General features: G+C 37.2%; 1 protein-coding gene across 1 annotated transcript in view; it reads left to right on the forward strand.

Moving 5' to 3' along the window:
• The window catches only part of TMEM170B (transmembrane protein 170B), a 169,186-nt gene extending 155,273 nt beyond the window's left edge, over positions 1–13,913 (forward strand). The window contains exon 3 of the mRNA XM_085606999.1: positions 1,281–13,913. Coding sequence (XP_085463125.1) covers positions 1,281–1,411 — 131 coding nt within the window. The 3' untranslated portion in view covers positions 1,412–13,913. The remainder of the gene's footprint in view (positions 1–1,280) is intronic.
• Positions 13,914–14,723: the final 810 nt, after the last annotated feature.

Below are 14,723 nucleotides of genomic sequence, written 5' to 3' on the forward strand. Positions count from 1 at the left end.
AATTAGAATGCAGCTTGTGATGGGCAGGGTGCGCGGATCCACCGCGGCCATAGATATCGAAACTTTTATTTTTGGATTTTCTCAGCAAACACTGAATGGATTTACACATTTAAGAAAAAGAGTGCTTTCTTAACCAGGCACTACCTTTTCCCCAAATTTGGTTTAATTCCGTTCAGCAGTTCGAGCTGTAGCCGTGTCTAAAGTTTCCTATGGGAAATTGATTTTTTCACCTCTTTTTCTTGAATTTCTCAGGAACTACTGAACGGATTTACGCCATTTAACAAAAAGAGTTATTTCTGAACCAAGGGCTACCTTTTTGCCAAATTTGGTGTAATTCCGTTCAGCAGTTCGGGCTGTAGCTGTGTCTAAAGTTTCCTATGGGAAATAACATGGAGAAAACACGTTTTGGGACCCCCCTTTTTTCTCGGCCCCTGCTTGGCGAATTACCCCGAAACTTTAAGGATAGGATCTGACCGTAACGGGCCATACGTTTTGAAAATTTTGCGAAGATTCGTCAACCGGCGCCAAAGTTATTGCGAAAATGAAAAATGAGTTTCCTATGAAAACTAGGTCCTAACTATAACTATCTACTGGCGACCGCCAGTAGATAATATATGTGTGTGTGTGTGTGTGTGTATGTCACATGCTTATGTCATTAAAAAAATATATATATAACTTATCCTTGCTGTAAAATTTTGCGTTGTAAAGTACCTGAAAATGGCCAGCGTGGTACTTAGCTGTGTTGAAAAGGCTGCGTGTAAATGTACCACTTGGTAAAGGCTCCGTGGTAAAGGTAACATAGCCATTAAAAGATGCACAACCTCCATGAATACATAGATACACATCTGCAATACTTCTTTAATTCGTGATTATTCCTCCTTGTGATACCCAGACTTCATAATATGATTAAACCTGATCTGTGCAATGTTTCATATGTTTAATCCATTTGAAAATCAGTGTAATTTGATTGAAGAAACTAGATATTCTTGACCCGCCAAATATTTACACATTGCTGAGATTTTTCCAGGAAATCTGTCAAATGTGTGGTGCCTGAGGTTCCCATCATTTAGTGTACTACTTGTTAATGGCAAATTTCAACATAGCATTTGCCCTCAGATAATGTCCAATTCAGGTCGATAGTACAGATGTCTTATGAATTTAAGTACTACTGTTCGTGCAAACTATAATTGAGGATTTAATACCTTGAGTGAGTTATTCATCTGAATAATTTCATTAGAATTCTTTTCTCTCTTTAACTTTCCTTTTTATTGTGATTGTAGGTGCAGCAGTTGCAGGGATATACAGAGTGGCAGGAAAAAACATGGCTCCCTTAGAGGCGCTGGTGTTTGGAGTTGGACAGACCGTGCTGACAATCATCATCTCATTTTCTAGGATCCTTGCCACGCTCTAGGTATTCTTCGTGGACTGCTTTTTACTCACTTGATGGGTCTGCTTTGATCCACTGTGAAGCAGATTTTTAATGGCCTGTGGACATGGACTTGTGCAAACGAGAAGAGCCCGGCTGCGGGTTGCACCCGTGTGCAATGTTTACACACTACGCCTTGTAGAGAAAGAATGCCCTCCTGATACTGGTCTGCACCTCATCTGTCCAAAGAAGCATTCAAGGTGTAATCCTTCCCGCTGGAGATGCAAGATGGAGTACCCTTAAAGTGCTGCTGATTCTATTATTATCTACTGTTAAGATACAAAGGGCATGATTTAGAGGTTGGCGAATGGTACTCCATCTCAAACGTGACAGATATCCAGTCCTCCTTGTTACAAGTGTATTAGGCCCTAGTTCCCAATTGTCTGTGTGGATTTACAAGGACATTATCGAGTCAGTATTATGTGTGCCAAACTTGATGGGTATTCTTCTCTTTTTACTTTTTTTAATTTAACCTACTGCTGTATTATGTACGCGCCATCACACCACATGCAGGGACCTAAGGTGAATTAGTGAGGTGAATTTACTTGTATTATTCTGTAGTAGTGTTGAATAAACTTACTAAGGATGCAGAAGTGGAAAGTAAACTAATGCTCGGCATTTCACAGAAGGTACGCCACCAGAATTCTAACAATGGAAAAGAAATGCAGGGAAACCAGACCTACTGTTAGCTCTGGATTTAGTTTATGAATGTCTTTGTTTGTGCCCAACACTGATGCGTTATTTAAATTATCTGTATGGTTTTAGGCGATCCAAAGCAGGGCTTTTTACACCAGGAGAAAATATATGGAGGTTTCCCAGCTGTCTGCCCTGCGCTGCATATATAATGAAATAACTTTTTTTTTTTCTTAGTCCTCAAAGCAGACTAAGTCAACTAGGAACATTGAACCGTATGTGATTCTGTCTCTATATTTTGAAAAGCAGTGATTGAACTTGAATTACATTAGTAAATTTAACAGCTTGCAAAAATGAGACCGAATCTTACTCTATTCTTACTTTAAAACATAGATGAGCAGAGTTTCTTTGTTATAGTCAAAGAAGATGGTGCATTAAACAAGACTTTATTTTTTGTAAGTTTTCAGAGTCTGCTTTTTTCACAAAACCCTTACTTTCTAAACAAATTTCAGAGAAAATCTGAATTGAAAAACCTTTCCTGATCGATAGTTCCTAAATTTATTTGACACCTTATTTTAACAGGTAGTGATGAAAATGAGGTGCCATATGCATATGCACATACGTATTGGCCACAATATTAGAGACATTTTAGCAGTCTTATTATACAGAGATTAAACATGTATGGACATTTTTACATATGTGTTTGCCTCTAAATTTATAAGCACCTCTTCTTTTTTGATGCAACATCTGAATGATTCCTTGCACAGAATATTTATTTGATAATTTTTTTCACACAGCTATAATAATTGCTAAATTATTATCACTGTCTTGCGCATAAATCTTAGCAAGTTCCTGCAATTGCAAATGTTTCCTGCAGATTTTGGGAAGTGTCTTGAGCAAAGCACAAACAACCCAACCATAAAAATTGTCATGCACAATTCATGGTCAGCTTAGTAGATCACATCCTTCCACGACCATATAACTAGCATGCTTTAAATATTCATGATCATAGAATGCATGAGCATTTGCTAAAACAGGTCATGATTTTTTTGAGGCCAAGAGACCCAAGGTCTTAGAAACCTTTGCAGTTAAGCGATGATGTGTTATCATATTGACACCTCTTCAGATATGCAGTAGCTTTACAGACAACACCATAGGGCTATTATATGCCCTCTGCTCATCCTCTAGACGACATAAAACTAGAAAGGTGCGATTAGGACACTGCACTCTTTAGTGACAGAATCGTTCCATTTAGTACCAGGAGAGATAGAAAAGAATCTTTCAAACTATTTTTCTGAGCTATCTGTGATCTTTGCGGCTAGCTCATCAAGAGCGAATAAGTGAAATTACAATTCTTTTTGGATATACTGTGTAATATGAATCTTGCTTGAAAATAAGATCTCTTCTGTTGGATGGTCTTTTCCATTACTCTGGACATCAGCTGGCAAGTCCACCTACATAATGATCTTAATTCATATTATTGGTAAGGGACAAGATTACCTTAAAAACGTTCTTATTTTTTGCAAGTTCCCAGGGTAAGCTGTGTGTGTGTATTAAAAATCTGTACTAATGAACCGACTCCTTTGAATCCTCCCAATGGTAATGGAGTATTATCTGGTTTAGAAGGGTTTTATGCTAAGGAGGGGAGCCATATATTTACTCGCAGCTATAGTTGTCTAATAATCCTTCTCTTCATGAAATCCATTGGAGCCTGCAAAGCTAGTTCTTTTTTTAAATTATATTTTTTATTCTCTTTTCATATTCCAAAAGGTAAACCAGTTGGGAGGCTTTTAAGGTGTTGTACAAGACAGATTTTTTGTGGCACCATTACACTTTAGAAAAAAGAAAACCTTTATTGAAAATTACTTCCAATGCCTTCTTTTCTGTGTCTCTGTGCAAGAGAAATGCTCACTAAAAGAATCAAGCTATCCTCACCCATGACTTACCTCTCAGTAATGATCAGACAGGGTAGCAAAGAGAATGTGAATTTGCAAAGCATGGCCTATGAACCTCTCTTTCCCCATAACTGCTTCTGACATAATCAGGGTCTTCCTCCAGCCAAGAGGACGGCACTCAAGGTGTAGGAGAAGAGTTTGTGAGAAACATGATGTCATGAAGTCTGGGGCTCAAAGTGGAAAAGGGATAAAAGGCACTTAGGTTGAGATCTGGAGGAGTTTAATTTTTGTGGAACTTTCCATGTAAGAATATCTACATTAGAAAACTGTTTTAAAGGGACCTCCTTCTGTTTTAGGGTATAAAAAATCAATATATCCATTTTATATAGGTGTTCATGTGTTTTGCATTCTGGTAGTCCAGGCAAACAAAAGGTTGAAGATAGGCATCCCACAAACCTTGTCATTTGTTTCCCAAAGGGTGTTCGTTAAATTGCAGAATAATACAGCAAGATCAATGCCACGTTCCACCATGAATTTTAAAGTTTCCAGCAACTGCCACTGGTAGCTTTCAGACTTTGGAACATTATTTCTTTATCTTCACTGCCACTGGAATACCAAGATTTGTTTTAAAATGTGTTTACGTATATGAATTTCAGCACTGAATCAAGACATTTGTCATGACACATTTTTATGCTGTCCTAAGATGCACCCCCATGACGTTGATACACATTTATATCCTCCACCCTTTTACACTGATATTGTTGTAGCCCCCAAATTTTTATGACTATAGCTAAAATAGTAAATTAACCTTGGTAAAGTCGAGGTCATGGCAGTCATGGATTTAACCATGTTGATGCAAAGTTTTATTAGTGTCACAGTATGGCGATGTCACTGTTGATGGATGCAGAAATACATATTATCCCTTCATGCTACAAATGCCATGCTCTTTAAATGAGTTGGATGTCTTAAAAGGGCACATGAGTTTGTCTACCTTTTATTTATGATTTATTTTGCACTCAATTTCATGTGGCTGCTTAGTCATTTCCACTGAACTCCTTTCTAAGATCGATTTATGTCTACATTCTGCTGACTGAAATGCATACCTCAGCGCACACTCCATTTGATGGAGTATATCTTTGTCTGCGTAAACTCTAATGCATACCTCTACTACAAACCTCTCTACACAACCAAGCAACAATTCACAACTAGCAAATGGAAATCCCAGAACAATGCCAAAAGGGCATCCGAATTAAGAAGGCACTTTGGTGCCATACCAATGGTGGTAGATACCACACAAATGCTGATAGCATAACATAAGGTGGCTTCCCTACCACGCCACAGAATTTGAACTTTGGTGCTTGGTTATTGGTGTGCAAGCCATAATGATGTATCCTATGAATAGTATGCATGCCAAATTCCTTATAGATTTCAATCGAGAACAGGTTGTTTGTCAGTTAATACCAAGGTCATGTCTCAGACAGTGGAATGAAGGCCAACATTTGTCTCTGGGTAGAAAATGTCTTTCATGTTAAGAAATGTAAACCTATCATGAATTATCACTGTCTCAGGGGTTTTGATTTCTGGTGAACAGTGACTTTCCTCTGGTCAATCTTCTAGGTGTCCCTTTTTGTATGTATTTAAAAGTGAGGTGTGACCAAAACAGCGGGTAAAATAGAGTAAGAAGTGATTCGGAAGATTCATAATTTATACTATGGATCCTCCAGATTGTTCTCTCCTTCTAGATCTATCCATTGTTCACTTTGTCATTATTGGAGCTGTCACTGTAGATTTTGTCACTGGTAGTTGTCATGTCTTCCCCATGCCTCAAGCATCACTGCTTGTCAAGACTGACAGATCTGCATGTAAATAAACGACCATCAATGAGGGAAGTTTTTTCTTCCTGGGTTATTTTGCATGATGTCAGCCATCATGACATGGCGATATTGGAGAGCAAGATTTACAGCTGCTATTGTTATGAATGTAATGTATCTTTCCAGGAGACCTAAATTTGTTGAATTGTTCTTGGAAACCGGTCTCGGACTATGGTATTCCTCTTTCACATAAGATAGAGTAGACTCCTTAAACTCAGAATATCAATTAAGACCTGGCCTCTAGTTCACTAAGTTGCATCCCATCAGAGTGGGTGGTCCATTTTTTAGCTGAGTGAAAGAGCCAGAGTGGTGATAGATTACAAACAGATAGCGATAGCCAATTTGTTTGCTTTGCTATTGGTTGTTGGGTTGGGTTCACATTCTTGCTTTCCTTGGGCATACTGCTCTTCAATGCCGATGGCTCAAGGTGGGGCAGACATTGCACCCATGCAACACCCAAAAGTACACCAGCTTACTGCTGATAAACATTTATGCTGGGTGTGTACTTTAATGTTTGGCCATATAATATTATTTGAGATCAACAAGCGGACCTCACTTGCATGAGTTTCGTCCAGAGGCAATTGAGGCACAACTGGCATACTAGTGTTTCGTACTTGTCAGGATCCAGTTATTAGCGGAGAATTTGGGTCATTGCCTGGCTTTTTGTAATGTGCAGCCTTGTGGTAACTATGCCTGCTTCCAAGTTGTATGTGCTATCTATGTATGTAAAATGGAATTTGATGTGTACAGAAGGTCTCCTGTATCTTAGTGTTGGGTTTCCTGAACATCAAATGTAGTACTCTCAGCTTTAGTAACTGTGTACACGTTTTCCATCTTATTGTTGTACATGAGTCCTGAGGTCCCATTTGCCGTACTTTTTAAAGTGTTAAACTTAACAGACTAGAGTTACATCATTATAAACCAATGCCATACTGTGTGCATTGCCATCAAAAAAATAATTGGGCCGTGCGAGTAGCATAGTTTTTGGAAAATCTAAAGCCAATATTGTGCAAAAAGACATTCTTTAAAGTCAGCAGCACTCTATATTGTAGAATTTAATAGCAGTCTTAATCTTTCTTTCTTAGTTTAGAGAAAAAAGATACGTGTTTTCTTTTGTTCTCCAATACGGAAGAGATTATGTAATGATATCGGGCAAGAGAGAGAGATTGTATGGTGTGAGGCTCAGAAAAGTGTAAACTTGCAAGTTTCGGGTCGAGCATGTTCTTCTTTAACTAAGGGAATTATTGAAAATATATAAGCCTTCTGCTCCCTGGATCTCTCTACCTCTACATCTCAGGCAATCACATTCACTGCCTCAATTCAGGAAGGGCCTCAAGACCTGGCTCTTCGACTGAACTGCGAACCACCCCCGCCCCCGCCTTGAGACCCTTATGGGTCGGTAGCCGTGCTCTTTAAGAACCCTGATTGATGAATTGATGTTAACATGAAGAGCCTAAAAACCCGCTGTCCCGATGTGCAGAGGCACATCCGATGCACCACTCGCACATTGGCCATATATCTACTTGACCATTAAAAAGGGTTTTTTAGACAAGGTCCATATTTTATAAATGCAGTATTTGGATTAAATTTGGTAGTGTTTCTATGGCTATTCCATTCTGAATTTGGTGGGGCACTTCGTAAGGATCATCTACATAGAGTGGCCAAAACATCCCTTCAGAGTATTTCACTTGATTGTTGTTTTGTTTTTTGCAAGAGAGATGCACACTGCTGGACTTGCCCTGTACAGACCAAAATAGAATTACATAATATATAATTCAAGAAAGAAATTTATAATTCAGCCCAAGCAGCTAGACACGTCTACCATTTCTGCACTGGTTTGTCTCAGATAACATACCATTGCTTACTCTCAAAGAAGGCATTTTATGTCAAAGCATATGTATTTAAGTCTTTTATTGCTCACTTGGCAACTTTTAATTGTGAACAGTTTTCCTTATAATAAACATTATTGGTTAGAATGCTGAAATGGTTCAGCTTGAGTGGTCGACCGAGTTTAATTATAAAGCTTTAATGAGTGAAACCTGAAATAAAATCAGAAAAATCTAAGGTCAGTCGTCCATTAAATGTGCTATCGTCAATGCAAAAAATAATTGTTAGTTGGGTGAGCAGATAGAAACCAAGGTAGGGCAGCAAAAGGTCTGATAGAAGTGCTCTTTATGGAAATTATTAGGATTAAACTTTGCTTTGTGATGTTAAGCAGTCGTTTTTAATATAATTGTTCAAGTAATATGTATCTTACTTAGCAATTAATTTATTTTGCTGCTGCTCTAATTCTGGAATATCCATCAATTGAACTACAGCATCGCTCCCTTCTATACAATGACAAAGCACAAGATATGGCTTCATTCACAAAAGTATTTCTCACCTGAATTGGCAGTGTAAATTCTCAAATCCTGAATGGCAGATGATAATAAGTATTATAAATCTGAGTGTTCTGTTTACGGATAGGTAAAAAGTGTTTTTGGAGAATTGGGACTATGCAAAATAAATGTTACAGATTGTTTTAACCACGAAAACACGTAAAGCTAATTCCTTATTTGGAAGGAGTAAGTGCCTTGCCAGGGTGGAATAGCGAAGGGTGGACCCCCACGGTGCATGGGGGGTTAGTGAAAAATATTTTTCTTGGGATGAAAAGCTAGCAAAAAATGCATCTGTCGGGTATACTGCAACAAAATGCCTGCTTTTTTTAACAAAAACCAGCAGTATGAATTCAGAATTAGAAATATGCATGGAAATCTATAACTTGCATAGTTTTTATATGTATTCACGGAATGTTTGTGATCCCCGAAGTGCCAGACATCTACAACCGTAGGAGGAATCTAATATGCATAGTTCTTGTTGCTGTTTTTTTTTTTTACTTTTCTGAAAAGCGTTAGTCTATTGAGCCATACTATCTTAATGAGCTGGTCAATTTGAATATTTGAAAATATAATTGGTTAACACAATACACAGCACAAAACTTTAGACATCACTATGAAATGACAGATTTTCAAATTGATCTTTAGTGTTTCTTCTCTTTTGTAAAGTATTTTTGATATGTTAGTTTAAAGTGTGTATTAAATTCAGACATTGTATTTGGGCTCAGGGGTTAGTAAAACATTGCTGTAGTACCTTTAAACGAGCAGTGCTACTCACAGTGAAATGAATTTCAGGTTGTATGACAGATCGGTTATTTTAAGGGTAGCTTGTGGTAAGATAGCCCGCAAAGACATATTTTCCAGAAGCATAGGCCCAAACACATTCTCAACCTTTCTTTAATATCTCTCTAAAGAAATTTTGATTTGTTACTGCACTATAAGACACTTTCTCCTAAGTATGGGGCAGCATAGGCAGGAGGTATTTTTTTTTCTTTATTGGAAGAAATTAAAAGTATGTATAAGCAACACCTCTAATTCAAGTTATAGTACTAATACTACAAGATGACTTCCATAGAATATAGTAATACAATTATTTAACAATATGAATTAAATGTCCACAATCTGAAAATTTCCACTTCTCTAAATAGCTGCTCCAAAAAATAATTTATTTTTCACATATTAATTACAGTCTCAGCCAACACGTATTTTGCTACACCGTTGCTTCTTAAGGGCCCGCAATTTCCACATCATCTTACCAGTAACCGTCCATTATTTCTTAATTAATTCTTAAAAATGTTCAAAAAGCATATCTCCTTAGCATGCTAGTTTCTGAACAATGGATCCGCTCCTATGAAATGGCCATCACCCATGAGAAGGTAACCTGAAATTGAGAACAAACCAGTGAAGTTGGCTGTAACTTTGTTCTCAATTTTGGGTTTCCTAATTATGGGTGTTGGTCATTTCATAGGAGCGGATCTATTGTTCAGAAATTAGCTTGAGAAGGAGATATGCTTCTTGAAAACTTGAAGAAATAATGGACAGTTACAGTTAAGTTGATGTGAAAATTGCAGGCCCTTAACAAGCGACAGTGCTGCGAAACGGGGGTTGGCTGAGACTGTGATTTAATATCGTATGAAAAATTAAAGAATTTTTGGAGCAGCTATTCGAAGAAGTGGAATTTCTCACATTGTGGGCATTATTTCATGTTTACATCTATCTAAACTGGGCAGGGGTTGTGGCAGTGGCACCAGTGATCTGAGATTAGAGCGCCCTGATACCCAATTTTCTCTTTTTTTGTCTATTACTGAACAATGCTTATTAAAACCTCCTGGAGCTCAACTGTAAAGTGATACAGGCTCAATCTGTAATATCCCCTACAATGGCAAACAAATACCTAATATTTGCCACAAACGGTTTGCAGGGGAAAGAAACAAGAACTTAAAAAAGCACTAACTATTAAACTGAGATAATTGGATGAAAATATTTGAGATGTCATAAATCTGTGAGGTTTTTTCATGCAAGGTTAACTAGATCTACTTGCCCGCTCTAAATTTCACCTTTCCCTATGTGTGCAAAACTGGTCAAGTTCATTAGATATGTCTCATTTTGAAGTTTAGTGGGTGTTTCCTGAACCTTTATATTAATACAGACGTTCTGAACATAACACAAAAAAAGATTTATAGTAGTACCATATCACTCCTTCTCCTTTCCAAATAATCCTCCCATGAATTACTGTGTCAAGATTGTCTGAGTGAAGTAAAGATTCTAGATGGAGAATCGTGTACTAAGAATTTCCAATTGGACCAAAGTTATTGCTTCTTAACCAGAACTTTTTTCACAATGTTGTCCATTTTGATCTGGACATATACAATTGTTTAATTCGAGGAAGGCCAGAAAGCCCAATCATTTCCAACTGTGTCAGTCAAACATGTACACTACCCACTCTAGTGTTTCAACACATGATTCTTTTATTATGCTTCCGTTTTGCAATGCTATTGATTGGTGTTTGCTTTGATGGCAATCGACGTGAACACTTTTTGATTACTGTATTTTAACTGTGACTCATTGTAGCATGGTCCTTGGATCAAATCTCGTTAGCTAAAGATTAACGTTCTGCCTGCAGTGTAGGAATGTAGAAATATGTCTGTGTCAGAGGAATATGCCTTGTTTTATTTAAGTCTTGAGTGCCGTTTATGTGCATACTTAGCAGGTGTATTTGTACCTTGAGGGATTTCCTGGCACTGATTACAGATATTACTGACCCAGTAGTATTCATTTTATCTACCTTGGAATGAGAAAAATCTGAGTGGACCTCTGCCATTCAAACCCGTGATATTTAGGCAAACAAACACGGATCCCTGCTGTGGGACAATATCTTAATTAGACATATAGTTTATTAATCTAGTGCACTGAATTAATTCATGGAGTGTTTTCAAAGTACTGTATGTCATATAATCGATGATGGTCCACAAAGAAGGGTTGATAGCATTGTAGTCTTGTTAAATGTTTATATGTCACAACACTAAAAGTGTTTTTACCACATCTGGAGGTGCATTCAAACTCTGATTAAAAGTGTTGCTTGTCCTTATGACTTGCATTAGCAGAGTGAAAGGATCCTCTTCTAGGTCCTCCTCTGATGATTTGCACTATTTTAGAGGTTCCAGACCCTCTTGGAGGTTTTGTATCAAACCCCTTGGGGTTAAAATCAATATGCTGATAAATCAGCAATTTTGTCAATACAGAAGTAAAGACTGCCATGGAAGCAACATTAGAGCAATGACCTGGTTCACGAAGTATGTGTTCTGGTGTCTTAGTGTTGCACTCTGGTGTTGAACTCTTAGATTCACATGCTTTCTGCTCTAAATACCTAGATTCTCAAGTTTGACTCTGTAATTTAGTTATTGAAATTATGGAGTTATGTGAATGTGGTTGGAGAGTTAAGAGTGAAATATCTAGTTTAGACACATAGGAACCACTTCACAAATGTTAATTGTGGAGCAAATTAGAAGTTTGCTGGAGACTTATACCCGAACATCTTTTACAATATCCACAGACTTTGCCCTGGATCATCCATGATTTGCTCATGTGCAATTTTTTTTCAGACATATTTATCAATTTGACCCGGGTGAATTCCCATGTTGTGTGTTTTTGTTTTTATTGAACAGCTCTTGTTTCCTTCGATACCTTAGTGAACATTTGTAGACAACATGAGGGTCACTCTTAGGTGAGTACAATTTGGTGCTTAAGGTATAAAAAAGGGTTTTGTTACACATGTTTAGTAAAAGGCTTAAACAAGAATTATTTGGTTCCTGAGAAACTTTCTGTCAATCGGGTATTAAGAGATTGATAACTGCAAATAGATTGTAATGCTTCTTCTGTGAAGCTGTACTTTGAGCACTTTGCGTGCTAGCCACTTCTTTAGGTTTGTTGTAATTTAGTGCTATCTGCTACTTTGGATTGCAAGACAATGCAACTCCAATTCACATTGGATTAATACTTCAGGTTAGGTAGCTGTTATAAGTGGTTTTGTTCACGTTTTTTGGCATGTTATTTTGTGACGGTTCATAGTTGTATGTTTTGAAGCCCCTCTCTTTGAGAAGAGGACACTACATTTATCAGTTAAGCTATTTCAGCCAGACTAGTTACCATTGGCTCAGGAAGGGTTGCACTATCGGGAATATGTTACTAGTTTTTCAGACCACAGGATTTCCAATTTTCTACTGTGACCCTCTTCTTTAAGCCCCACCACAACAAGTCATTTTAAGATGCAGGACTGTGGTAAATACTTGGTGCACTTGCCAACAAATACATTTTATTCACTAACCCTAAATCTAGATTTAATTGGGTATTTTGCTATCCACAACTTAAGTGATATACATTATTTGTTTGTTATTTTTCTGTTCCAAGTAATATTCAGACTAAGAAGCTATAATAAAACCTTTTACCCAATTCTTACGGAGGGTAAAAAACCCACAATTTAGACAGTATTTGAGTGGCAATTTGAATTCCGTAAAGCACACAGACAGGGAAAAGCAACAATTGTACTTTCAAATTGAGTAAATATTTAAAAAACACAAGTATACATAAGTAAATCACAGTAGATACTTTCAAAAGGGCATATAAGGAAGACTTTACCTTGCTTGTCACACCTAAGGGTTTTCTTCTGAATTTGGGCTTTAAGAGGTCAATCTTAATGCACAAATTGTCACGTTGAAATATGAACATCCGGTCTCTCAAAGCATGGAATATAAATATCATTGAATTTAAAGCATGGAGAACAAAAGCAAGTGTCAGAACTACAATAGCGTAGCATGGAAGCGTTAAACAATAGCTTATTTATTTATTTATTTATTTTTATTTCTGTTTACAATTACAAGAAGTGGAAACATGGTTTCGAGAGAGAATTACAAATCTTTCTTCATGTTTCTGGATACAGAAATGGATAAAGATTGAAAACATTGTTTTTTTAAAATAAATGTTGACTGTACATGTAGAAATAAGGCAGTTGGTATATTTTTCATTCACATAGCTTCCAATGTGAAAACTTATATATGTACATGCAAAAACACAGTTTGAACCATCCCTGTATTTAGTGGCAACCAAGCAGGTAGCACAATATGAAAATATATCCTAATGAGCGAATAAAGTTGATCACTTTTGGCCTTGTATTGGAAGTGGGGGATTGTGTAGGTGCAACTTTTTTTTACATTGGTTTCACCTTTGAAAACGAGGATTTCTGGTTCTCTAATTTTCTAATTTTAACTTTCGAGTAGAAGAAATGTTTGCACTGATGATTTCAATGCTAGAAAAATATTTAGGCCGTGGTTTGGGTTTTGTGCGTGAAGTGCGACTCGGCACACAATTTACCAATGTTAAATCAAATGCTAATACAAATGACTTGAAGAAACACTCTTATAACTAACATGTTTGAGATAGCACTTTGCTTTGTGACTGAAAACAGTATTCATTTTGTGTACGTTCTTGGTTTGAACTGTATTGTGGTGATATTTACTTTATTGCATGTGATAAATAGAATGTTTCCCACGGGTAACTGGGTGGACTCACTGTCCTTTCATGTAACACTCTGTAAATATTGTAATATGTTTATTTTTAATTTTATAAAAGTTACTTTTTTATTTCCTTATTCATGTACAAAAGCTCTAGTTTGTGAATACGATGATCTTCTTGGACAATAAAGTACATTTTGCAGTGAGGCGTCTTTTTTCCTTAGCAGTCCTGCCTAGTTTATTGGTGCTGATGAAAAATCCACTACACTTTTTCCAGCTGTTGCCGAGGAATACTTTGCGAAATATAAAAACTGAGGTATTTCTGCTGGTTTCGTAGTCAGGCAGATTTACGCTGTTTTTGTGGTTCTGTTCAAGACCATGTAATACAACAGGAGGTGAAGTCAAGGTGATCAAAGTAATGTGCACACATTGTTTTTTATAATCGATGTTTCTGGAAGCAGACAGAAGCTTACTGGATATGAATCACATTATACAGCTTTGGCATTGATCGTTATTTCCTGAAATGTGTAAACCTCCTTTTGTAATTTTTTACATTATCTCAGCTATTCCCTAACTATAGACTTATCATACCCCAATGTTTAAACTCTGCTCCCTTAAACTCAATAAGGCTTCTCAGACAGGGATATCCCATCCTGTTCCATTATTCCCACAAGGCTTTCTGGTGTTCTTCGGTCAGATAGAATCAACACTTTCAGTCTAGGAGGATTTGTGACCTCTACATCTATTCTAACCAAGCAGACAACCAATGGCTGCCATATGACTAGGATCTTTCCCTTGCTGTCAGATACATCAGCAGTCTGTCCGCCAGTATGTCGCAGAGTTTCAGATTCTAGATATGTGACGGTGGTGGCTGTGGTTGAAGACGCTTTTGAATATATATATCCTAGCATTATCTTTGATCTAATTTCTACCTTGAAGGTTTCTCAGTTGGACCAAAACGTTAACATGCAGTAAACTCCTTGCCAAACAATGAACGTTCTTGCAGCACTTGCTTG

The sequence above is a fragment of the Triturus cristatus genome, chromosome 5_2 (genome assembly GCF_964204655.1).
Source record: "Triturus cristatus chromosome 5_2, aTriCri1.1, whole genome shotgun sequence".
Lineage (NCBI taxonomy): Eukaryota > Metazoa > Chordata > Amphibia > Caudata > Salamandridae > Triturus > Triturus cristatus.